The following is a 27,167-nucleotide window of genomic DNA, read 5'->3' on the forward strand; positions in this document are numbered from 1 at the left end:
CACAAAACAAACGCACGAAGCTGATATACCTGTTATCGGGGCACCCGGCAAATGCATCGACCCGGTGTAGCTGCCGGTTTAGTGGCACGTAAAATGTCATATCGACAGGCGGCAGTAGCAAACAGTTAACTTGTCACAACACCACTCGCACACTTGCTACCAGGCGCAAGCATAATTGCACCACCGGTCCCAAAGCCGGGCCCTTTTCCCGAATGGCCGCCACCTGCCGGAGTGCGCCGGAGGGTCACCGGGTGACAGCGTCAATCAGCGCGCGCCCAACACACACGGAAACTGCTCCACGAAAATGTACTTCCGGTCCCGGGAGTGAGCCAGCCGGGGTGGTGCCTCAAACCGACCGGCGACTAAACTCGATTTGTGGCTGCCCCGGCCCCGGCTCTGGCTGGTCGCACACTCATATCTTCCTTCTCTTGTGAACCTTTCGAGTGGAAAGTGATAACTGATGGTCCACACACTGCCGCCACCGTGCCACGGCGACTCAACGTGCACAGGCGGCGACCCCTCACACTGCTACACGCATCCGTCCGCTGGCACGAGTCAATGAAAATATCCCCTCGCCGTGGGCTCTACTACTACTCCACACCATAAGCTTTCTTTGAAGGCCTCTTAACGCACGCGACCTTTCGCAGCGTGGCCAGCCTGGCTAGCCGGCCGGCTGGTCGGTTGCAGGAAAACTCCACCGGTGGCGATGAAAATTGGATTGGAAAAGTCAACGGAGACGATCAACGGCAACGGGCCGGGAGATACTTGATTCACTTTCCCGCTCTGGCACGCCAATACTACCGGAGCCGGAGCCTTTGTCGGACACTTTCACATTTCCTCCAGTCGCACGCGCCTGCGTGTGTGTTTGTGTGCGATTTTCCCAAAGCCGGCCTATCCACACAAGCCGATAAACTGTGCCAACAATGGCTAAATGTGGCTCACACACTGTGGTTCGCAGCGATTGCGATGGGAGTCGAGTGTGATAGCGATGGAAAGAGTAAGAAACGATAAACGCTTCAGTTTATGAACGGTGCCTTTTTTCTATGTAGTGAAGCTGTAACTATTATGTGGACACGTGTCTTTTGAGTCTTATTGTGGGGCGAGTTGGGTGTTTGTATAGGCTTGAGGTTCTTCTGGGATTATTCTTCTCGCACTACTCCATTTTCCTATTTTTGGGTCAACTTTGACATCGTATTTCCTTTGACTCTTAGTATTTTCTTGTAAAGCTCAACTATCCTTAGTCTAACCGACTGGTGTTTGTCTAGTAGTTTGTAATAGATAACTCTGCATTTAGTTGATACATTAACTAAATCTAATTCGCTCAACAGAGTTCGCTGATACCCCGTACACCCGTCGGTGATAACACCTTCCCTGATAAAAGGCGAAAACAATAATGACCTCATCAGTTGGACTTCACATTAACAAACGAAGTCAAATGCTGACAAAAGTGGCCTACAAGATGACAATTGATAGCGATACGTGAACATCAATAGAAATAGGTCCATTTGCGTGTAAACATTACGTGTATTACTATGCCCAAAAAATGTCGGGAATTTATTAATAAATCAAAATATCTCTATTTATTCTTCTAAATCCTTGTCACCTCCCTCAATACAATCCACAACGGATGCACTTCCGTTTTTTTAAATATACCGCAAACTCTTCTTCCGGTATAGCCTTCAAAGCGTTCTTCGTTTCGGTTTCTATTTCTTCTATCGATTCAAAACGGTGTCCATGGAGCGACCTCTTGAGTTTAGCGAATAGCCAGAAGTCACAGGATGCTAAATCAAGTGAATACAGTGATTGCGGAACGATTGGGGTTGAGTTTGTGGCGAAATGATCACGAAAATATGATGCAAAAACTTCTTTGGGGTGCAAGAACCAAGAATTATCTCTCCCTAAATCTGGTCTTTTTGACGTTTCCGCTACTTTTTGGCCACAGTAGTGCGCCTAGAAATTAGTTCATTACAGTGTTGATAACGCAGATTGGATGGCGTGATTGTCGGGAAGGAAGTTGTAAACCTTTTGTTAAATGGTACACTTTTAACAGTGACAGTATGTGTGAACTTGAGCTGATTCATAACTGAAGATGCTGATAAAGACTTGATTACCGCGGCGCGAGATAACCAACACGATATTATTCCAATTTTCCCAGTGCACCAAACAGTTAAACGATGCGATAAAGAGAACAACGATGCGATGAGAAAACAATATTGGAAAATAAATCGACCACCTTGTTCCGGTTTGTTCACTCAGTTTAAATTATAATTACACGGTTTCTGTGTGTGCGATGAATATGATCCGCTCGGAAACGCGTCACGATTCCGAGGCACGGTGCCGCACTTTGCACACCGCGCACATTAATCACCCCCGGGATCCGGGGTGTTGAAATCTGTAAAGTCATTGTCACACCGTGGTCAGTGGTAACCGCAAAAAATGTACGCGAAGTGAAACAAAACGAAAAAAAATCGCCGGAAAGGCGGGTTCGTTGCTGATGCTAATGTTGAAGTCATTTGTTTGGCTACCGAGATCCGTCACTCGAACCGTGCGGCGGCGTGATTCCGCAGCAACGGTGAGCGACCGTGGCATCCGGGTTGCCGGGTGCTTACTTCCGTCGCCGTCGCCTCTCCACCTCTCCTACCCTTGGTGATAGGTGGCTAAATTAGATGACGGCTACGTCCCAGGTAGCAGCCAGCCGACGGGTGGTTAGACCGCCACCGCCAGCTGTTTCTAGGCCGAGGTTCGAGGAATCATAATAAGTGGGTGCCTTCCGCGGTTCTGCTTCTCCCTTGGTTCCTGCATCATTAAAGGGAACACGCGGGCACGCAATAATATGCTGTGAAGGCAATGTTTTGGGGAGCTCGGAGACAGCTCGGCCATGGCACGCAGCAGAACGGCGCAGGCTCAAGCTAGGCAGCTCGACGGGGGCACCGTACGCCGTAGCGGGGGTCGATGAGTCTGTCAAATTCTCATTATGGACAAAGCAGAGCTTCTAGCGGCTGCTTCGTGACGCATGAATGGGGCAACGTGTCGAAAGTCGGTTATGAATGACAAATTAGGAACCGGGCAATTGGTCGCATACATTATCAGTAAGAACTATGTAGAAAAAAACCGGTTTATGGACATCTGTCAGCGAGAAATTAAGTTGACGTATAGCCTAAGGCGGATTATTGATATTTTTGGATTGCGAAAACAGGTTAAACTCAATAAAAAAATGACTTTATTAAAAACAAACAACATACGAGGATTTACTTTATTCAATTAGGGATCATTGATATAAACGAAACATTTTAGCCAAACACTTAGAACAACCTAAGTTCCACTGACGCAAAAAGGAAGTTCAGTATCCACAATGCATACCATTCCGCCAATACAATATTGCCAAACAGCGGGGTTTTGTCATGCGCTCCGTTCTACAGTCATCAGGTATTGTTGTGGTCCAAATTAGTTTGATGAATTAAGCTAATTCTGTTAAATTGAATGGGATCTTTTCACATTCTCCAAGGTTCATTAATGCCCACAAGTTCTCAATGGTTAGCTGGTATGGAAATCGATATGAATAGCCTAAAACGATCATAAATAAAAAATCTGAGATCTAGTTTAGATCCCAGATATAAAAGACGTTCAATTCCTCATAAGCGTAGTTGAGTCATACCAACAACTCATCAGTCCAGTCCTTTTTTTTCAAATTGGCCAAAGGTGCGGAATTTTTGCGGAAACCAAGACAATAGTTGCCTACACATAAGGGACTTCCGTATACCTTCTGATTTTAGGTTTTGTTAAACATTTTTGGTGCAGTGAAAACAATTTGTAATAGAGATGTTGAGCATTCGCTTATCAATTTTGTGAGAAGTTAACATTTACCAAATTTTGACCATTTGGTGTTCTCGATCGCTTGGTATACAACATTTCACGGCTTTTGCCATCTTACAAGCCGAGAAAGCGGAAGAAACTTACCAACCGGATGTGACCCAAGACGTAGCTAACCGGAGCTTGTAGAGACCTTTCGAAGAATGTATCATTTACGGAGTTTTTTTTTATCCATTTACATCAATTCTTTGTAGCAACACAACAAAACAACAAAAAATATAATCAAATAACATGAGAGCTAATTGGTCACTTGGCTTCCACTTACACGTCTATTTGAGCGGAGATGGATGTGATGGTGCCAATCAATTTGTGTTCGATCGCCAGACTCTGCTTAGCGCGTTGGCTCAAAGTTATGGGATTCAATTTACATACCTAATAGCTGCAATAGCCATCCCGTGCATTGATGCAACAGAACGAAGCTCAATTGAACGATAAATTTATGCACTCGGAAGGCATAAAATGCACTGGCAAATGATAATGACTCCGGATAATTGATCGTGTCCGCAGAGAGCCGTCGTCGTGATAGTGTCTAAGGCGCATACACACGATCACGGTGCATATCCTGCAGCGCTACACCGTGGTGGGCCGGCCCCGGCGTGACATGCTGAAGTATGTATGTGGATCAACCCCGTTAATCGGATCGGGTCTTGTCGGTGGACCACGCGCATAATTGCAAAAAAGCAATGCTGACGACAGCTCACTAACGAAGGAGGGCTTGCGATTTTCCCGACCCGTTGCAGTAGCCGGGCGGCCAATTGAAAAATTGGCCACCGCGGCAGCAGGCTAAGGTCCGCGGTGAGGTTGAAGAAATATTGAATTAACACGAGGCGCTGGCAGAGGCGGCGAGGACGGCCGTAGCTAGGAAAGCTGGGCGGACAAATTGGCGCCATCAACGTCAAACCGGGGCAACGAATGGGCCAGCACGGGAGCGGAGAAAAACTCGAGCACAAAATATCATCGCATCGCACCTCGGAGGAGCTCGGGAAGCCAGTTCCAGTAGCAACGACATGCGCTGATGGTAATCTCTGCAAGGCCGCAAGGCAAAGCGCTCCCGAGGACTCCGAGTCCCAGTGTTACGGGGAGCGCACAATCAAGACGCGCGAAGTAAGACACGGTCGGGAGTGATACCGACGTGAAACGGATCCGAAGGACCTGCGCGCGCCCGTTGCTTAAATGCCCAAAAGCAATTATTAAGCATCGTTGGCGTTGGCCGCGAGAGAGAGTGACGCGCGTTGATTTATGGCAGCTAAATTGGTATTTCGCCCCGGTCAAAAGTCTTCAACGAAAGCCACAGCCTTCGCCTTTAGCGGCGGTGGCCACAGCACGGTAGCGCTCTGTGGCAAGGTGAGCCGTCGTCCGACCGAGAGAGCGTGGCCGGGTGTTGGAGCGCCGGCCGTAGCGCAGTAGCATAAAAGCCGGCCATTACTGGGTGCTGCACACCCGCGACCGAGCTGGGCTGGGACTGGAATGAGGACAGCGAGCGGGCGAAGGGCGAACGAGCGAAGGGAGGTGCTCAGTGCTGTCCCTTGAGCAACCCGAACCAGAAGAAGCAGGAGACCCAGTCGAAGAACGAACAGGGTCGGTGCTTCGCCAACGCAACGCCGGGGCACGATCGGCCACGGGAAGGAATTTCAGCACGGCGGACGGCGGACGAGAAAACTGGTTTTCCTCCTACCCCTGGGTGGATGAATTTCAAACCACTTCAGCCACGCTTGTGGAGGAAGCGGACCGAGCATCACCGATCACCGTGGCCGGCGCATTCCCGGCCGGCGCTTGAAGCAGATGTAAATTAGGCAGCATCAAGTTCAAGTTCTTCCCCAACTCGGAATCAGCGCGCGATCACACGGCAACAAGAACTCGCTCGCTAGGCACTCCAGATGATCCACGAGCGCTGCAGCAGCTCAGCATTGAAATACCCGCCGGCACCGGGACCCCCACGCTTTGGTGGTGACCACCGCGATAACACTCCGGGTCTCCGTCGTCCACAGTCAAACACACGGAGACCCGGGCCGACCTAAGCAAGACCTCGCCTCGGTCCGATGCCGCACACATCGTCAAATCTTAAACAACTTAATCAAAGTCAATAAACCCAACCCACCACTCGCTTCCGGGGACCGGGGAGGGCTCCAGGGCCGGGCTGGCCACCTCACCGGCCACCTCTCCGTCCACGGTGTGCGTCGCTTCGTTCTCCTCCGAGACAGAGTTTTGGGCAAACGTCTCAGGCTGCTAAACCTCTCCGCTCCACGGGTCACTTTTTATGGCTTTCTCCCATTCTCTCCCCCCGTGTTTCTCTCTCTTTCCCTGATGCCCGGCTAGTTTGTTGTTCGTTCGTTCGGTTGTAGTTTTGGGAAAATAAAAAGCCCGGTGCCATAAAACTACAACAGGACACGCAGCGAGCCACAACAGCAAACACAACAAAGGCCAAATAAACAGATGATCTATCGTGCATGTGGCTGCCCCGGAGAGGGTAACCGGGCGTAGGGTCTTATAAGGTTCGGCCATGAGGCTCCATAAAACGAGCGAGAAAAAAAAACGCTCGCTACATCGAGCGAGGAGTACCTTTCGACGACACCAGCGAAGAGAGCAGCGCCGCGTCAATCTGTCGTGGAGAGGTCCGTGGTGGAGATTTGCACTTTTAGGCATCCGCAACTCACCACTCAGAGGCTCTTGAATAATGATCGATCAGAATAATGCAGGATGGCGAGCAATCTAGTCGTAGTCCTCTACTGGGATGTTCAGTAGGTTTTGCGCTTCAATAACCGAGGGCGCTGCTATTAGTTTAAATTGTTTTATCTTGGTACACTCTTCATATGAACGTATGTGATGTTTCATTTCGATCGGTCACTTTATTATTTGACTACAAGTTTACAGTGATTGAACTTTTATTTTTGGAAGGTAAAGTATATAAGGACTCTTCACCTTTAATTAATACAGTAAAAAGATGGGTGTAGAAGTAGAAGCCCCATACGGTGGATTTTGTGTGTCGACTCGTCACTACGGATGAGACTTGGGTTTATCACCGTGATCCTGAATCAAAACATGAGGCTAAAGAGTGATGTAAACCTGGTTCTTCGGTTCCGAAACGAGTTCGTGTCCAGAAATCGCCCAAGAAGGTGTTGGCATAAGTTTTTGGGGATGCGAAAGGAATTTTTGTAGAAGAACAAAATCCTTCTACGTCAGGACAATGCATTTTGATGTGTCACAAGAACATTTTGACAGTGGCAAAAATCCATGAATCCATGAAAGTTCGAATTGTTAGAGCATCCACTGTATTCACCAGATTTGGCCCCTAGCGACTTCCATCTGTTTCCAGACCTGAAACAGTGCATGCGTGGAAAGCCTTTTTCATCAAATGATGAGGTCATAACAGCTATGGAATCGTGTTTTGCAGCCTTTCCAGATTCTCACTTCAGGGATGGGATTTATAAATTGGAATCTCGTTGAAACAAGTGTTCAGGGAGATCATACTGAATAATAAAGTGTATTTCAGACCATTAAATTGTGTTCTTATCGCAGAGCAAAACTTATTGAACAGCCTGGTGCTGCCTGCGGTGTCCATACATTTGCATACAATTCGCGAACCTGAGTGGCTTGTTCTTAAATATTCATTCGAGTGACATGCAAATGTGGAGCTGTGTTCTGTGACCCAACTGGCCACTGCGAGACACTTTGATTTAATTTCGCGTACCCTCCACACAATCAATACGCCGGATGATTGACGGACTGAATGTTGACGCCCGCAGCCCGTTCCAAATCTGATTACATCTGAATCAAGCGGCCGGGAAGGGTGCGGAGCTATCTGTTTAAGTCACTCACACCGACTACCGATCGCCGTGGCCGTCGACATCGTTGTATCGGGGTATGTTTTTCAGCGATCGAGGCCATGTGCGATGGTGGCCGCAGTGTTTAGTCGACCGGTGAGTATGCTCAAGTGACCATTACTCAAGCTCACGCCGGGCCACAACTACTATGCTTCACACCGAGCGACGACGACGACGACGAGCGTGAGGAAATTAAGTCACGGACAACAGCATTTGTGCCGCGACACACTGGACCTACTGGAGCAGGCGAGTGGTTGGCTTTGGGTTCGATTCGATTGGGTTTCGACCTCTCCCTCTCTCTCTCATGCTCCGTCGCCGGCTCTGTTTGACTCACGGCGGGTTCTGGCGAAGCCGCCTATTTCTAATCCCATGGCCAGCCATGGAAAAAGGTTGGCCAACTGGACGCGTGATGATGAGTAAGGTGTCGATTGTGCGTTCCGAACGTTTAAAGAGATCTCTCTAGTAACACGCTCCAGGTCTAAAACTAACAAAACGGACAAGCCACTAGGTAGTGGCCAGTGTTGGGTGCCCGTTTTTCCTTCGCATTTCTTACACAATTTGTGGATTCGTCGCCAAAAGCATTTTCGATCAAATCGATCTCTGTGACGAATTATTGTTACGAATTGGACGTAACTGCTGGGGAACAATAATAATTTTTCAAAAGATTCTACCATGCATATCCCACAGATCATATAAGGTTGGCTAAAAAGAAATCGACGTTTTTTGCGTGAATTTCAAAACTTTATTTAATATGCTTTCAATTGCTCGATTTGCATCAAATATGAACCGTTTTGTTGGATAATTTGTTGTCTTTTCATAATGCCTCGCTTGTAGAATTCTTGGTCGTTATTGGCGAAAAACTCGAGCAATCTTTTTTCACAATCATTTCTTGATCTCAATTGTTCATCACTCAGGAAAATTTCCCAAAAAAGCTCCTGAACTTTCTGGTGAGTCACTAAAGACGTGCAGTTATTGATAGTAGAGATTTGAATTTAGTGTTTGGCTACACGGAACCAACTCATAATAAACGATTACTTTCAAGTCCCACCCAAATACCCAGTAGAACCTTACTGGCCGTTCTAGACTTTTCTCTACGCCTTCTTTCGACTTCGCCGTTCTAGAGATCTCTAGACTTTTCTGTCTCTAGATTTCGCTAAAGGTGACAACATGTGTCTCTTTCGATTCGGACATTGGATAATGTTCACAGAAGTCGAAATCATGCAATGTGGAAAGTGATGTAGGATTAATCCATCTGGTGAACGTCCGTGATAGCTTGAGCCCCCGGGTTCATAGGTGCAGGAACGCAACACGTGTGATTAATCGGTACCCAATCATTTGTAACCCTCCTAAGCCCACCGCTAGAGTTTTGTACATTGACTCAGCGAATTTTCCACACTCAGCCGGCGAGAAAGGTTTGTTTCGCGTTGCGAACCCTTTGTCCAGACGATAAATTATGAGCAAACGACAACATCATCGCCCGTCCGTGTGACAGCCAAAGTGAAGGGCGCGCGCAATTAAAGGGCAACCTCGTGGCAGTTTCAAGCCGGCGCATGCGAACTACCTTCGAAAGGACTGGCCAGTCCACACGGTGACGGTGACAAAACTAGTAACCGAAGGCCTCCGGCAAATGCAAAACCTCTGGCTGTGAACCTCTGGTTTGGTTTCTTGTGGCTGGTTTTTTTGTGGCCAGGTCCAGGTCCAACAGTTCCAGAGCCTTTTATGCGAAAGAGGTTTTTTTTTGTTTTTCTCTTGGGGCCCTTCTCACCCAAAAATGGAAATCGGAACCTTCAAGGATGTCGATGTTTCAATGCTCCATTATTCAGTCCACTTTCTGTGCTCCACAACTCCGCACAACTGCAAGTGATCGACAACACTTATGCTCGTGTTCTCTCTTTCTTTCCCTCACTCTCTCTCTCGCTCTCTCGCTGTTTGCCTTTCAGGGCTCACATATTTCTTGTCCGGGCATCGAAATAGCAACGGACAACTACCGTATTTAGCCGTAGCCGTTTTGCGGCCTCCGGTGATGCTGTGCCGCGCGATGCTATGGCTTCTGCTACCGAGCGCAGTGTGCGTGTGTGTGTGCGCGGTTGCTGGGCTACTACCATCCCGCAGCAGGCAGGCAGGCCGGTGACGGGCGCAGTCGACCCCTGGCGACCGTTGCTATGCAGCAGAAGTAGCATAACAGCATTACGAACTGCTGCACCGCAAACCGGGCCCCCCGGACAGGTCCGTGTCTGTCTCCGTTTGCCAACTCCCTTTTCCCCTTTCGCGCGATGATGATCCTTTCCGCCCGGAGCCGCTGGAGTTGGCGATCTCGCGACGCACATTCTCCGCTCCGCGCATTCACTCCGCGGTGCCTTAAAGTGGCTGCAAAATTCGCACCGAAAATTCCACGCCACCTCTCCGTGTCTGTCTCTCTCTCCATCTTTCTCATCTTCTCTTCCCTTTCAGGCCTTCGCCTCCGGCGAAAGCCCTCTGACGTTCAGGGGGAGTTCGAGTCATGATACTGCGGTGTGATGGTTCCACCAAGTGGTCCTCGGTGCGATCCTGAAGATGCAGGCATTTGCGATTGACGATGCTCTCGGACCAGCTAAGAAAAAAAGAAAAACGTTTGCTGAAACCGGCTGACGAGCGAGAGAGGGAGATCGAGAGGGAACAGGACCAGACGGAGAGACGGCGGCGGTGTGCGGTAGTTAAAACTTGTTCGCAAACTGGCTCCACAACAGCCACCGATCTGGCCGCCGGTGGGCCGCCATCGCTGCAACAGCGCGCCGATCTTTGTTCTCCCTCTCTCTCACACACGCACACTTTCGCAATTTACTCGCTCCTACTCGGGCGAGTAGAGCCTTAGAGACTTAATATGCGAACCTGCGGGGCACGTCGGTTTGACCTCTTCGCAGTCTCCGCAGACTTGTGGAGAACTGCACACCGCCAGCCTTCCTCGGTCCAGTGTCGGCACACCTAGCTCGTCGTCTCGGTCTTCCCATTCCCGAGATCGTTCACTGTTTGACTTTTGCACGGATAGCTGCGGATCCGCGTGCGTGTCCCCCATGAAGTCTCCAAAGATCCGCAAAAAACATGGCAGAAAATGGGCCGTCGAAGGATTTATCACTTGGCAGGGTCGGTACTTTGACGTCACACGAAGCGTTGTGCGAATTGGATGGTTAGAGTAGGTACAAAAAGTTTTGGCACAGCTTGCCACGGGGCCGCGTTAATTACCATTACGGTTTATGGATATGCGTTTAAAAAAAAGGCGAAATGCGAATGCGAGCATGTGATAGTAAGGATAAAATTCAAAAAGATTTCTGCAATAGACCATGAAGTAAATGCGTTCAGAGCCCTCAGAAATGACTCCAAAGCAAAGCGAGCGTGGAGTGCTGCGTTTGGGTCGGTTTTGAAGGGACTAGTCCATCATGAGATGTTTGCAGTTGGCCTTAGGATTTCTTCTGTACTCAATCAACCACAACTAAGTGGAATACTCGAAGCGATTCACCTACAATTGGTGAGTTTCTCGCACAAACTGTGTACATTCCGGTGATAAACTTTATCAGCTGTCAAGTGACAGCTTCTGCGAATGACTGTGATCGAGTGTCGGAAACCACCACAACTTTCTACATGCTTGTGCGTCCTTTTTTGTCGTCCAAAAGGCCGCTCAGTTGCATTGCACAATCCTCATCTCGGGTATTGCTACTATTGGAGTTGATTGGATAATTTTCGCCAACTCTCGGCATTTAGGTCCGTTTGCACCGGCACACACACACACACACACATACTCGGGCGCTGGGCCCGTCACATGCACTTATCCAATATCACGATGTTTCCATTTAACGATGTTCGCCGCCGCCCAGCCCGCGGTTTGTCCCCTGTCCCGTGCGCGGCTTTGCGGTCGCGCGAAGTGCTTTTTCTGCCGTTTTCTTCACCGCGCGGCCCCAAACCGCTGACAAGACACACACAGTGGGACCGGGCACCTTGGCTAGGAGCCGCGGTTAAGAGGAGGTAATTAAATTCAACACCCAAAGTCACCCGGAGAGCGGCTCGAGGATCATCGATCATGCTGGAGTGGAGAGAAAGAGAGAGCGCGCGAGTGCGCGGGCACTGAGGTGGGGCTCAGGGTGTGTGTGTTTTTTTGTTTATTTAAACAACACATTTATGTCGCATGTTTACGAAGATACGGGGCCAAGAGTGGCGCCCCGGGGCGCACGGAGAGCAAACAGTTCGGAGCAAACCGCAATGCAAACGCCACCTTCGGGCGCTGTGGCAATCCACCAAGGTGGGGGTTTGCTGGTGGGGCGGTGCTTGGCCAAAAACCGATTCCTAGCTGCTACTCGCTCGTTGTTGCGTTTGCAATAGCCAAATGGTGTTTACTCAATTCTAATAATCCCGGAATGGGGATCCAAAAATGAAGATCCCCATACCGGGGAGGTTTCAAACCTTTAAACGGTGTCCGTGGCCGGAAGATAAACACAAGTGGCTCCACACATCTCTGCCCCATTGGTTCCTTTAATTGATCGGTTCCAAAAAATCGGCCGATAAACGGCCATCTCGACGAACCGACCACCGGCGGACGCTAACCTCAATCGTACCTGGTGTGTGCGTGCATGTGTGTGTGTGTGTGGTTGCAAGCTTTTCGCAAACTCCAATCCGGTCCCACCGCGGCACGTTCGTCCGCCAGGCGATTGGACAAACTCCAAAGCTTCAACGAGGCGCTAGAGCAAAATACCAGGCTGTTCAATAAGTTTTGAACTTCGATCAAAATACAACATAATTTCATGGTCATGGTCTATTTCATGGACCTCATCATTTGATGAAAAACGCTTTCCAAGCATGCATTTTTTTTTGCTTGAAGCAGCTGGAAGCCGCTATGGGCCCAATACGGTGGATGCTCCAACAATTCGAATTTTAATTCATGTCCTGATGAAAAAGGATTTTTTCTCTGCAAACCGAATTTCCTCCTTCAGCTGGCCTAAAAGGTTACTTAATAATATTCAAAGTTTATGGTTTTACCAGTTTGCTAAAATTTCACAAACAAAATTCCCTTTCGCATCCCTTTATAAATGTTGCTGAGAAAAATGCATTCGAATGTTTTTTTGTTGAATTGTTGGCAAATGCGGCACCCACACTGTGGGTGCACACTTTTTCTTCAGTAAAAATAATGCTTACACTGCCCAGTGAGATGTCTGGGGCTTCTACTAAATCTCTTTCAGTCACTCGTCGATTTTACAATACGATGTCCTGTATTTTTTCTACGATTTCAGGTGTTGTGTCTATATTTGGACGTCCTTGACGTGAATTCAAGGCTTGTACGATCACGTTTAAATTCAGCAACCCATCCTTCCACTACACTCTAGCTGAAGGCGCAGAGTCCTTATATACTTTCAACATGAAATGAAACTTCACATACGTTCATATGAAGAGTGTACCAACATAACAGAATAAATTTACTGCTGCGCCCTCTGCTATTGAACTGCAAAACTTATTGAACAACCCATTAAAGAGCAAAAAAGGCAGCTCACCTCCACCCGACGAACATGACACCGGGCGCTCCGATGCGGCCCGCGTGAGCATAAACGGCAACGTCATCAAAGTTAAATCGCTTCGCTTCGGTCAATTTTTGCGAAACACTCCAATATGGCGTGTGGAGCCCGAACCGGTCAACAAAGAACAACAACAAAAAAGCAAAACAAAGACAGACAGCAGATCGGGCGAACCAAATCAAAGGGAAGCCTCGTAGTCAATAGCGTCGTAGAGGAGGGGCGGGCGATCGATAGGCTGGCAAAGGCAAGGCGAACAACAGCAAATCAGCAAAACTCGTGCAGGCGGGTACTGTGGGAACTAATGGCCGGGTGCCGGCCGCCATCAGCCGGACCCGGGCGTACGTTTTCATAAACGGGGCCGTAAAAAAGGGGGCCATTAGGGACCGAGCGGGAACCTTGCGCGAAACGGCGGCTCACTAAAACCGAAACCGCTTTGCGAAGCCATCTAATCACACACGGTGCTAATGATACGGCGGCACCGATGCTTCCATCTGGCGAGTGCGACCGGAAACCACACGATCGTCACCTAAACCAGCCGAGGACCGCCGATGCCAGCAAAGTCCCCCCGGGATCGCTGACGTGTCCCGTTTTATGTTCCCTGCCAAAATGGACAGAATGTCTGCCCCGATGCCGACGCGCGGATCCCGCTCCGTTCGTGACGTGACGACTCCAGTTCGGCGCCAACGACGGTGACTAATGTTTGTGGAATCGAGCTGTGGTATGCGCAAAATGAAAGACGTCCGGAAGCCGGTTTGATGAAGCCGGCCCGAAGAGCCGATTGAATGACTCATTATTTGGCTAACACAAACATAATTGAGACGGAAAGGCAAAGGTTTCATTTGTCAACACAGATGTAATGCTTCAATACGAGGGAGGTCCCTAAATTTGTCGATCTAACAAAGGTAAAAGAAATATTTCTTCGGATTTATTTTTATGTTTCAGCAGGTGACTCCTTGTAACTTTACACACTATTGCCAGCGATGCTCCCGTCTCTGTAACATGTCCAAATAGTACTCGGAAAGGTAGTTCTCCTCAAAATAACTGCTCACGATCGTGATTGCCACTTCATTTGATGAAAATCTCTGTTCTCCAAGGGCAATCTGTAGATCAGGGAACCAAACGAAGTCACTCGGGGCTAAAACTGCTGAGTAAGACGGAACGTCAAGCAATTTAAGCCGTAGTTCGCGGAGCTTCGTCATCACAAACGCTGATCATGTTTATCTGTGACAAACACTGTTCTGTTGATATATTCATAAACGCTGCCAACTCTCCTATTTTTCATCTTCGATTTTTTTCTATTCCAAAAAGTGGATGGCAAAGAATCTGCACCAAATTGTTTGTGAAAAACCAAATTGAGACCGCGGACGCAGTCGAAATATTAACTGTAGATTATAGTGAAGCTATTTTGGCCAAGAGCAGCGTTTATCGGTGGTTCAAAATGTTCCCAGAGGGCCGAGAAGATGTAAACGACGAAGAGCCAAGTTCCACGAAGAGAACTTAGCTGCCGTATGTCAGAAATACAAGGGTTACACTCTAGGGAGAGATACCTACAATTTTTAGTGCCACTCTGTAAATCAGCTGTTGTTTGTTTGTTTTAATGTTTTAATTTATTTATTTATCAACAGTAAACGCATGGTTTAAGCTTTCACATTCTAAGATGGTTTTGGTTTCGATTACAAACCCTTTACCGCTTTTCCTTTTACTTTACACCCGTGCCATTGCCGAAGCATTGCCTCAGATCGAGTCAGGATTCGGATGCACTGTGTTTTCGAACGAACAATGCGATTTGGTCGATTCAACTGGGAGTTCTTCATTAAGAGGCAGTGGACAAAAACGACTCGCACACTCGAATGAATACCCGATATTAGCCTTACCCCATATTTATTCGAAAGCTACAAAAGCTTTCGGAAGAGGAAATATATTTTTGGCACGTCTACCACTTAAGATTAACGCTGAAGGCAACGGCGTTTACGATCGCAAAAGGAATCGTTTCAATAGTGACCAATAAATCCTTACATTGTTCATAAATCACGAGAGGAACCCCAACATGGCCTGTTCCTCGAGGAGGGCTGACGAAATCGACAGCATTGCAAGAGTGTCCCACCTACTGGGTCACGTCTGGCTAGGTGGCCCTCCCCGCTAGCAATAGGCCTTTAACGCACACCTTTATCGTTGACGCCACGTCGCCTGGGACTTTCTCGAATTTGTCAACTCTTTGGTGTCAGCTTTGAACTACAAACCAAGAACCAGAAACGAGAAAGCAACGATGATGATGAAACATTTCGAATAGTTTCTCCCAACGATCGTGCGGCGGATCGTGTATGAGGGGGCCACCGTTGTGCCGTGTGCGCGCGCGTGACCAAATCCTTCTTCGCCTAGGCCAACAACGCTAATCAACCAATCAACCGCACCGATGAGCAGCGCATTTGGGTCCCCTTGGTCGGCGCGTAGCCGTTCTCAAATAGCCGTCAGTTCTCGTCCCAGAGAGAAAAAAACCCAACTCCAAACCACTAAATCTAATGGAAACCCCACAAAACCTAGGCGCACGGGCGGGCGAATACCGAATACACGAGAGCGAGAAACATGTTCACCGAAATTCGATTCATGCTACCGGTGTTGCGGATAACCCGGCGAGCCACGATGACGATAGCGCCACAATCGCCATTATCCACACAGACGGACCAGTCTCTTCCCTCCCCCTCGGCCCCAAAGGCATGTCGCAGGGTCCTACACGCATCTACGCGCACGCATTATGTGCCGTGATTTCTTGATTCTTGGTTGCCCCAGCCGTCAACTCTGCCGAGCGACGGAACGGAAGCTTTCGGGGGCCTCGCCGCGCCAGTGTTGCCAGCTATCCGTCTGTCCCTCCCCGGCACCACCCGAGCGTGTCGTCTCCTTCTCCGGCCGCTTTCGTCTGTCCGATCGCAAAGCTAAAACCGGTCTCGACGCTCGGATGATCGTGGCAACCCCTGTGGCCAGTGCTGGAAAAGGGGTAAAGAAAGCTAAGGAATTTCACAGTTTGTCTGCACAAGCCATGACACACACATCCACACCGACGCCGCACGTTGCCACTCACGAACTGGAACTGCGCGAGTTCCCACGACCCGCGGCCACTCACAAACCGCGCGGTCGCCATGGACAACCGCGCCGCGCGGCCTGTGAGAATGTGTGCGTGCCATCCGGCCAGCCAGCCAGCCAGCCAGCTTCTTTACCCCATTCATTTGCACGGCGTGCCGCATCCGAGAGACCGCGGTCGAGTAACTCAGAGTCAGTTTCGAAAATTCGTCCGGAATGGTTACACGCGTCGCCGCTGCCGTCTGTGTCTCGCCGCCAGCGCAGTGATCCCAATGTGATCGTCTAGTGTTTCTGCTGCTGCTGCTGCTTCTCTTGAACGTCGCGCCGTCACCGCCAAAACTCCGCACCGCAGGAGGCGTGCGTCGCGTTCCCGCCGCCGCTTACATTGGCCACCCCTTTTGCTGCCACGAGAGTGCGTGTGCGTGCGTGCGTGCCTGTGCGTGTGTGTGTGCTTGCTGCTGATCCATTAATCTATCCATCTATCTCGACGTTCCGTGCAACGCACCGTGTTCAACGACGTCAACAAACCCAGCGTCGTCGTTTTGTTTTCATTCTGGTCTCCAACAAGTAGGTAACGCGGGATATCACGTTGGTGACTGTGCTCCTCTGCCGCCTCTGTCTACCCCGTTAGTTCTTAATTGCCTTTCCAAAGTATGTTTCGACGGCGTCCAAAGTGGTGCTTGCATCTGGAGTGCACAACAAAACCATCCAAGTGGGCCCATGTGTCTGACATCTGTCAGCACAGAAATTGTGGAAATCGTGAAGTTCCAAAAGTGGCCGAGTTTCAGCCGTAAGCGATGAATGTTTTTGTTTGGCGATTTGGCCGCGGAATTAAGTGGATTTTCGGCTGCTCCCGGAAAAATCGAGACGAACGATGTCACACACAACGAATAAGCTTTATCAGTTGTTCTGTTCTGGCCGATCATGTGACATCCGATGTGTCTAACTGTGTTGAGAACGAAAAACGTTTATCTTGGCAGGCGTCGGCCCGGGAATATGCTTCATGTGCCGTGCGCCTTTTTACCCGTAAAAGAAAAAATCTCAATCCTACCTCCGCGGTGTGTTTGTGTGAGTGTTGTCTCGTTGTGATCCTTACCGTAGGCGTAAAAGCTCTGGTTGGTTGTGGGTAGAAGGCTGCAAAACCAGAAGAATTCCACAGTGCCACAGAAAGGAAACCCTGAGAAAAAGATAATGCCTCAGGGGTGCGCTCGCGGCGTCCAGGTGCACACACACTCCCCGATCCCGGTGCCAGCTGGTGCGGTCCAATGTGTTAGAAAACCGAAAAAAAACTATCCATCAATGAAGAATGCTTCCGCCGCCGCCGGCTGGTATGAATCATGGAACCAGAAACTGTGCAGATTCGCGGTGTAGTCAGTGAACCGTGCTCTTTCAGGTTTTGTTTTTCCGGTTTTTTCGGCAATGGGCCGTAACTGAACGTGCTGCTGGTGAACGTCGTGAAGAATGCAGGCAGACATGCCACAAAAAATGAATGCTCGGGGAAAATCCAGGAAACCGTGTGTGCCCTCGGCCACACATCCTTTACCTGCTCCTGACTGCTGACACTAACACACTGACACAGTGGAACATCCTGGCGACGACGAACGATTTCGACAGGGCCAAAAGCGGGACACAAAAGGACTCAAACGAAGGGGAAAGCGACCGACCGACCGACCGATGATGAAATCGATGCCCTCGGTTGCGTGCTAGAGAATAAAATGGCGTTTCCAGGGGTTCGCCCCTGCTCTGCCGGACAAGCCGACCACGGCGAATATCGATAGACATTCGGAACTATATGTGCTGGACGACATGTTGGTTCATGTTTCGTGCAGAGCACGCTTTTTTAATGCCCTTCGCTATGGTGAAATAATTTCATCCAATTGTGAAATACTGATGCAACTTGGAACCCCGTCCATGAAAACGCGTCCATCCATCCGGTTATCCAGCTGTTCCGGACAAATCTGGTTGCAAAGAAGAGATTATGTTGTTGTTCTTTTGTATTATAGAGACGTTGAGCTGCAATAGCCTAACATTGGCCTCTAAGAAGAGATTAATTGCAATAAAAAAAAAACCACACATGGAATGTAATTATTACTGCAATGCTTGCTATGCTGGTTACCCTGGCAACACACCGTCCACAAATGTCACCCCCCCGCTGCTCGAATGGATGTCGTTAGCGCAGATGAAGCAAACGAGAGATCGATTGCCAAGGAGGGGGCGATGCATTTTTCTGCTGGTACAATGTCACAGGAACCGACCCACAAACAGCGCCAAGTCGGCGCTTGCTTTGCATTTGACACACTTTACGGGCCCCTCCGGCGCATTGAAAACGTTCGAACACGCCTCACGCCTGGAGAGGAACCTGATATTTCGTCTTCTCGCCTTTCCAGTAAACATTTCTCGCTCGGACCACCGACGACAACACTACTGTTGCTGGATGGTGCATCCTTGGTGGCATTAATTTTGTTGCTGCTGGCTGGCATCGATTTATCAGCGTCCCGTGTGTGTGGCCCATAAACGAATGGCGCCCTCTAAGGGTGCGCAGCTTATTAAACAATAATTGTTTTTCAACAAAATTATACACTTCATGTGGGTCACCACCATGGGCTACGACCATGATTAGAGATAGAGAGAGCGAGCTGTCAAAGGGTGTTGCGCAGTCATTTGCGCCTCCAATCCGCAATATGCTGGTGCAGCGGAAAAGCGAAAAAAAAGCCTTTTACACAAATGCAAACGCAATCAAAAAGCCACCCATTAACGACCAGTTACTCCACGGCGGATAAAGTGCGCCCATGGCGGTCGACGTCGACGATGGCGAAATTGTCATTCCAAGCAGAAACTGTCGCCACGCCACGACCGAAGCACCGCACCGTTACGAATGTCTTTGCCGGGCTTTATTCGCATTAGGTTTTTACGGTTACGATTCGTCGTACCAGGCACCGCATAATGTACCGCGGCTGGCGCGATTCAGGAAGATCTTCTGAAGATCTTTGTCGCCAACGAAGATCGTTGTTTGTTTCAACGGAAGACAGACAGCAAAAGAACGAATGCAAATATCTTACAACCGCGACGACGACGATGGACAGACTTGTGCAACTAATTATTCGACGTTTAGCCCGACGTTGGAGTGGCAAGAGAGCAAGAATAAATCAAATCAACGCAGCGCATCGCATCCAAGCCAACCCAAGCCAGCCAGCCAAGTCCGGATCTCGGGAGGCACACATGGCAATATTTATTTAGCTTTGTTCGTTGCGCTGCGCGTTTGTGTGTTGCATCAACCCCGACAGGCTTCCCCGGACACCACTCTCAGCTGTCCGAACGTTGTCGTTGTCGCCGTCGGCCCTGCCTGAATGCATCGTCGATGCAGCGATGCACATTTGGTCGACCGAGCCCCCCGCCGGGCCGGGGTTCATTATGCAAAGGCGCATCGACGCGGAGTGAAATTAAAAATAAATGTCTCGACTTTGCCCCAACAAGGCCGTGCCGTGATAAACAGAAAACCCGATTACCAGATGCAGATGAAGCTGGAATGAATCACGATGATTTGTCCCTTTTCTGGCAAACACACACACACGCACACCGGCAGAGTGATGCTTGTCTGTGGCATGGTGAGACTGGCGGCAATTATGTTTATGCGTCGGGCACCGGCCTCCGGTAGCGTTCAAGCAGGCTACCCCAGAGTGCCGATCGGATTACTTCCCGATCTCCGTGTTGGTCCTGGTCTGGTCCGACACAACCGATCCTACTGTTACTGCACACAAGTGGATAAATAAAAATGCTTCAATACACCACGACGTGGCGCACGACAAAGAGATCGCGAGACGGGGCCCTTTATGTTGCCGTTCTAGCCGCACCGCGATCTTTTCTGAGATGAACTCCGAAGAAGCTCAGTTATCGTGGTGCCCGTGCCAAACAGAACACAAAAGACGCTCTGCCTTCCCGGCCAGCTTTCTCCGGGTCGGCCCACTACGGCCACGGCGGAGAGAGTAGAAGAAGCCCTGGCTGCTGGCTGGCTGGCCGGGCCCGGGACCGCCTAAACGCCATAAAAGGAATGCGCTGAAGGAGCTGAACCGGAGAGATAAATGATTTATCGTTGCACTGCTGCTGGCTCCAGCTCCAGCGATTCCGGTTCGGCGGCGGCGCTGTCGAACGAGCGCGGACGAACGAAAAAATGCCGATGCATTGAAAATGAAGGAACGATCGATAAAGACGGGCCCAAAGCAAGTAACAATGGTTAAAAGATGAAGTAAAACTCAGTCGCCGGAGAGAGAAAGAGAGAACCCAGAAGGCATGTTGCAGAGTCTTCGGCGGTTCCAGAAGAAGACCCTGTTCTCTCGGTAATAGAGGTCGATGGTCGCCATATTGTCATGTTTAACGATCGTGTTTAACGATAGCTCGGTGTTGGTATGAGTTGAACATGTTTCCAGCGTTCCTGCTTTCTTCATTCAGTTAGCTTTACCCAATTTCAGGTTGTCTTAAATATGAGCCATAATGCAATATTACAGTACGACAGTGTGAAAGGCTCACATTCGCTAGCATTCGAACCTTAACTGCAAGTCTAAAGAGCATTTACTCTGTGTCCTTACCACGTCCCCTGCCCTGCCTGATAACTTTCCTGATAACCTTTTCCGTCCAGCATTGCGGTGACGCGAGACGAAGGATGTAAATGGCCCGAGTTAAATGTGTGAAAGGTTAACCGTTTGCGAACTTGAAGGTGCCTTCTGACCATCAAAATTCATCACCATTCCTCACCAGTGATAGATGTAAATCATATTTGCCTTCCAACAGCAACAACGGCAGCATAAGCATGCTCATAAATATTTCATAAGCTATGCTCTCTGGACTCTGTTATCAGTAGAGCTTCGCTTCCAAAGGCGATACCGCGTCAAGCCAGGCGACCGTAACACGATTTGCTCTCAAATGGACCGGAAACCTTCGTTTCGTTTCCTCGCCCCGTTGTGGGTTTCCGCTCGGAAGTGCGCGACACGTGGGCCGCAGCTTCTCAGAGCAGGCGGAGTGAATTACCCGAGACGCCGAGTCGAGTTTCTCAAATTACGGCTCCGTCTAGCCAATGTTGGCGAGTCGCGGTCGTAACAAAAGGCACACCGTAGATGTAATTGCATTCTTCTCACGGTACGTGCTGGCCACAATTGGTCACGTATGGGGCGCCATAAACCAAACCGATGACCTGGTGGCTAATTAACGAAAACAAACCATTGGGAAAAATGATAAGCTCCGGCTCCCCGCGGTCGCGGTCACGCTGCTGGTGGTTGGATTCTATATTTCGCTAGCATGGCCATAAATAAACGGGCGCAAATTTATGACTTCCTCCGTGGACCTCGCTAAAAACTGCATGCGTCTCGCGCGCCGGCGGACAGCATAACGCGCGGGGAGGTTCGCTTTCTGCTGCTCCCGAGCAAACAGTGTCATCTGAGCAGCGTCGGCGTCGGTCGGTGGGACGTAGTGTGTCACGGGTGTCACTTTCAGCCGTGGGCCTTGTTGAGCACACATGGCTTTTAAAAAATATGTGCGAAACGTGGCGTCGTGAGAGCACAATTATCAGACTCGGTCTAACACTCGGTCCAAAAAAAAAGTAGATCAACGAGACACACCGTGGAGTATCTGGCAGTTCGTGCCGCGTGCTGCAAACAACGCCTAAGGTGGGCTCTAATCGAGAGTTTAGCGGCCGTTGATGAGCGACAAGAAAACACTCCCCACAGACACAGAACTGGAGCATATTTGTCGAACCCATTCCGAGTGGCGGCATAACGAGTAACACAAACATCCATTCATCCTCAGGGGTTGTTACTACCCGACGTGTTATAACACCACAGAACTGAATCCTCTGAACCTCTGTGTGTTGTAGAGCCCGACGGATCCATATATCGCTTTTGGAGGCCGGTAAAATGAATCAAATTCACGGCAAACAATGCACGAAAAGACGGTGAAGCCGTTGTGGAGGAAATAAGTAAACAATAATAAAACGTTGCGCCATAAACGGTTCCCTTTTTCCATGTTTCCCACCCTAGCGAAGGAATGGGAAGGGAACTGGAAGAACGCATCGCCCGAGACAAGATCTTGGGCGGAAACGGATGTAATCTTCTCCGCCGGCCTCCGATCGCCTCCGATCGAACGATCGATTGGGTGTTTTGGGTTTGCTGCTTAAAAGGGTTTTTTGTTCGCCACCAACGAGCGAGAAGGGGACCACATGTTCAGTTTCGTGGCAGCGCGGAGTTCCTAGAACGCCGCTTTCCGTTCCACGCAAACGCAAACTTGAAACCTGGAACGGAACGACGCGGCCTTTTTGCAGTAAGTTTGCAGTAACGCTTTCCACTTCGAAGAGGTCGACCGTCAAACGCATGGCACGTCGTGGTCGGGGGTATAGTATTTCTGAACGTTGCGGTTTTTGGTGCCCCGGGTCTTTTCGCGGCTACCAGGTTTTTAATCAGTTTCAGCTCCCGGTAAACCGGGCGTTCTCATGTAACCAACGTTCACTGCTAACGCGCGCTTCGAAAGTGCAACCAGCACCGTGGCCGAGACTTATCGAAATCGAAACCGAGACCCCCCTGTCGGGGGCGACCCCTATGACCGAGTGGCCATCACCTGCGCGCAGTGGAGCGTCAAACGACGACACTTGACAGGAATGGCAACCGCGCGCCCGAGTTATTGTTGGCTACCGCGTGCGCCTAATGAAGCTGGATTAGCGATTGGTGGATTAGTTGGTTGGTTCGAGATTGATCTTGTAAAAAAACAATGGATTTGACATTGAAGGTGGCGCATTTTGCGCGGAGCGCACCGCGCTCCTTGTGATTTTGTTGTCCCCACAACACTCGCTCGCCAGAGCGCTTCCCCCAAACAGGCGGACAGAGGCGGTCACGTGTATCTCCCCAGCAATCATTTGATTGTGGAACATTGTTCTAATTTATTGCGCGCCTCGCTTTTTGTCTCTTTTACAGTTGACATCAACGGACAGTAGTAACTCGCGGCTCGGCACCCGAACGACGACGCAATGGCAGTGTTTGGGCTCGTGTCGGCCGTTGCCGGCTTCGTGAAGGTGCGCTACCTGGCCGATAAGGCGATCATCGATAACATCGTGTTCCGGTGTCACTACCGCATAACCAGCGCCATCTTGTTCGCCTGCTGCATCATTGTCACGGCCAACAACCTGATTGGCGATCCGATCTCGTGCATCAACGATGGTGCCGTCCCGGGGCACGTGATCAACACGTACTGCTGGATCACGTACACGTTCACGCTGCCGGGTCAGCATGGACGCAAGCTCGGCACCGAGGTGGCACACTCCGGGCTCGGCAACGACAACCAGGAGCGTACCTACCACAGCTACTACCAGTGGGTACCGTTCATGCTGTTCTTCCAGGGGCTGCTGTTCTACGTGCCCCACTGGATCTGGAAGAACTGGGAAGAGGGTCGCATGCGCATGATCACCGAGGGTATGCGCGGTGTATCGGCCGCCAGTCCGGTCGAGCGAAAGGACCGCCACGAGCGGTTGGCCCAGTACATGTACGATAGCATCAACACGCACAACACCTACTCGTTCGGGTACTTCATCTGCGAAATGCTCAACTTCATCAACGTGGTAAGTAAGAAGGGTGCGTGCATCCTTCGGGCAACCGCCGCTAACCTCGGTCCGTTTGTCCACAGGTCGGTAACATCTTCTTCGTCGACAAGTTCCTGGGCGGCGCCTTTCTGACCTACGGCTCCGATGTGCTGAAGTTCTCCGGCATGAATCAGGAAAACCGATCCGATCCGATGATAGAGGTGAGTCGGAAAAAGGGCGACACAATGAGCGACCGTAACGCTAACCTTTCCCGTCATTCTTTCCGCGACAGATATTCCCACGGGTCACCAAGTGTACGTTCCACAAGTACGGTTCGTCGGGCAGCATCCAGAAGCACGATGCGCTCTGCGTGCTGGCGTTGAACATACTCAACGAAAAGATCTACATCTTCCTGTGGTAGGTGTTTGGTCGCGCCGAATATTCCACTCTACCAAGAGTTTCTCACCGGGTTGCTTTTGTAGGTTCTGGTTCATCGTGCTGGCGGTCGCCTCCGGGTTGGCTATCATCTATTCGGCCGCCATCGTGATGATGCCGACGACGCGGGAAGCCGTTCTGAAGCGTCGGTTCCGCTGTGCGAAACCGTCCGACATTTGCAACCTCATCCGTCGCATTCAAATCGGCGACTTCCTCATGATCCATCTGCTCGGCCAGAATCTCAACGTGACGTCGTACAGCGAAATGCTGCACACCTACATGGGCCTGCTGGATGAGCAGCCGATGCCGGGCGACACACCGTCGGCACCGTCGACCCTCGAAATGGCACCGATGTACCCGGCGATCGAGAAATACGGTAAAGAAACTGAAACCTAGAGAAGAACGTGGCAGCACTAGCGGAAGAGCGCATCGCAATCTTCTGCTGCCTTTCCTCATCCAAGTTGCAATATTTGAACCCCTGACTGGAATTTGATTCCCACGATTCCCACCCAAGGCACCCGAAAAACCTAGACCTACCACGACACACACTCGTAGCATGTCCCCAGAAGTATGTAGACTTAGGCGTTTCGACACCTGAACACGGATGCACGCGAAAGCTCTTTAGTTTTGTAGTTAAACCAGAACCAGAATGCATGTAGTAGAAACAGTAGAAAGAATTTGCGCGGTACAAACCCGATGCCACCGATGTCGATTGTGCGCCAACGAATTCCTTTTAGAGTCAAAATTGTACCTTAGCCCCCCAAAAAACCTCCTGGTCGTGTTTTGGTTTCCGTTTTTTTTCGCACCCTATTTCGGTTTCATCATCCTCCGCCATACTCGCCACTAAACAAAAAGTTTTGTTTCCAATTTTTGGCTCGTTCAACACTCGCGATCACGATCGGTCTCGGCGGTGGTGGCGGCAACGACGACTACGGCGGCATCCATAAACAGACAAGGAGAAAGAGGTTATGCACCAGGACTACGAAGCATAAGAGTTAGTGGCCCGGGCCCGGAGCGCAGTGTAGGGCCACAGGTATTATGAATCGACCAATTGGCTGCACATCAGACAAACACACAGCAGAGAAAACAGCATTATCCAGCCCAGGGATGGGTTGCACGGGAGTTCCATTCACGGGAGGGGTGATGGTGGCGAAAAAGATTGACCATCCCCCGTTAACACAATATTCAGAAATGCCCCGAACAGTTAATTAAGCCGCAAAAGGCCCTACTTTAGAAGCTCCTTAATGAATCGAAACTAAACGAAACAAGAAAAAACTGTAGGAGATTATCAAAACGATGAACCGTGAACGTACAAGGATGATCGTGTTAGGCTTAAAGAGAGACAGAGAGAAAATAGCGAACCGGAACCGTATTTTGACGGTGTTCGAACGTGGTGCCAGATGGCGGATGCACGGTGCACTCACCATATTCCGTGTGAGAAATAGCGAAAAGAAATTAGAACCACAAGACTGTCCCCCGTGTGTGTTGTACCATGTGTTTTTTGTAATGTTCCTCCTTCTCGTTTGGTGCAACAAAACAATATGTATTTTATTAATCTCCCTTTTTTTTAAACCTACTTTCGAGAGCATCGTCCAAATTTTTAGATGTTTTTATTATTTTTCGAAACGGCAGAGGAAGCTTGTGCGCAAGTGTTTTAATAAGAAAGTGTGTCCTCTCGTAAAATGGGCTCCTGTCGTGATAGTAAGATTCGAAGTAGGGTTAAATCGGAAGTAGTACGTTATAAAGACTAGAGAAAAAAAGAAATTAACAAATGCAAAGGACTACTTTATTCCACACGACACCACCGTTTGCCATTAGACAGTTTGCGGCAAGATTGCAACGGATACTCTCAATTGATGAGCAACGAGAAGCATAACTCACAGAACAATAAGGACTCATTTGGGTCACATCAAGGGGATACACTGTGCCCCAGTTGGATGCATTCCAGTTCGTCGATAACACGTCACGTAGATACACACGATTGCAATCATTGAAATGAATCGAGCAGAAAACATAGAGCAGCAATCACTCAACAAAACCGGCCTCACAGACCAGGCTCGTGGCTTAGATTTTAGACACCTTCTATCTCATTTTACAACCAAGTACGATAAAAAAACAAGCTGCCTTAGAGAAACCAAGTAAAATGTTCAACTTTAGGGACCCTCCTTTTAATGGTAGGCAAAACGTTAGAAATATAATTTTGTCTCGGTGTATCTTCTCACAACGTTGGGAGACGGAAAATACGAAAACAAAACTCCTCGCTAGATGCACTCGCGCTGCGTTGGAAGCGTTATTTCACGGCAAACTTTCCATTATTTTTTTCGTAAATTTAATTTTAACAAATACAAGTGGCTAGCGCGGCAACTCTTTTGAACGACTAGGTTTAGTTTAGTCTAATGCACTTACGTACGGGCCTCCAACGGGCCTCCGGACACTCAACGCGGAGCAATAACGTACGATGGAAAGTAGTTACAAAGTAGTTTCTAGCACACATGGAAGCAATCGACAAATTTCTGTGTAATGTGTAATGATGTGCTGTGGACAACAAAAACAACTAGCTGCCGTTTGTCGTTAGTATGCTATTTTCCGAGAAGCTGCATGTCTCCAACTTGCGAAGACGAACGTCGTTTGGCTCGGTTTGAAGTGTTGAAGAGCAGCAGAAAAAGGGTGTCGCAAAACAAAACTCACGGGAGCAAAACGCGGAAGGGAGTAATGCATTCTCTAATTGTGATTACATTGATAAGATTAAGAGAAAGCTAATAAAGATGAGGACTAGATTTTGAGTACATGATTTGTTCGCCAATTATTCAAACGAGAAGCACTTTTCTGGTCTTAGGTGGGTCGTTTTCCATTTGAATCCATGTGCATCAAGAGGGG

The 27,167-nt window shown here is 49.5% G+C and overlaps 2 protein-coding genes across 4 annotated transcripts in view; one reads left to right on the forward strand and one right to left on the reverse strand.

Moving 5' to 3' along the window:
* Nucleotides 1-27,167, reverse strand: part of LOC128272050 (dedicator of cytokinesis protein 3) — a 58,727-nt gene that overhangs the window by 24,546 nt on the left and 7,014 nt on the right. The window lies entirely within an intron of this gene.
* LOC128272053 (innexin inx3) lies at nt 16,528-27,076 on the forward strand. Of its 2 annotated transcripts, XM_053009777.1 has the most exons (6): nt 16,528-16,867; nt 23,254-23,894; nt 23,960-24,076; nt 24,148-24,272; nt 24,338-24,666; nt 25,242-27,076. In XM_053009777.1, the coding sequence occupies exons 2-6, from the start codon at nt 23,307-23,309 to the stop codon at nt 25,280-25,282; spliced, it is 1,200 nt and encodes a 399-aa protein (XP_052865737.1). In that variant the 5' UTR covers nt 16,528-16,867; nt 23,254-23,306; the 3' UTR covers nt 25,283-27,076. The 2 variants fall into 2 exon arrangements, with proteins under 2 accessions (XP_052865737.1, XP_052865738.1); XM_053009778.1 differs by having other exon boundaries at nt 24,338-27,076.

This window comes from Anopheles cruzii, chromosome 3, assembly GCF_943734635.1.
Source record: "Anopheles cruzii chromosome 3, idAnoCruzAS_RS32_06, whole genome shotgun sequence".
Classification (NCBI taxonomy): domain Eukaryota; kingdom Metazoa; phylum Arthropoda; class Insecta; order Diptera; family Culicidae; genus Anopheles; species Anopheles cruzii.

What these genes read in the sequence shown, in the direction of transcription:
- LOC128272053 (XM_053009777.1), top strand. Translation starts at nt 23,307, where the DNA reads ATGGCAGTGTTTGGGCTCGTGTCGGCCGTTGCCGGCTTCGTGAAGGTG. An exon ending in TGCTCAACTTCATCAACGTG is followed by an intron (nt 23,895 to 23,959) that starts GTAAGTAAGAAG and finishes GTTTGTCCACAG; the next exon opens with GTCGGTAACATCTTCTTCGT. An exon ending in CCCGGCGATCGAGAAATACG is followed by an intron (nt 24,667 to 25,241) that starts GTAAAGAAACTG and finishes ATCCATAAACAG; the next exon opens with ACAAGGAGAAAGAGGTTATG.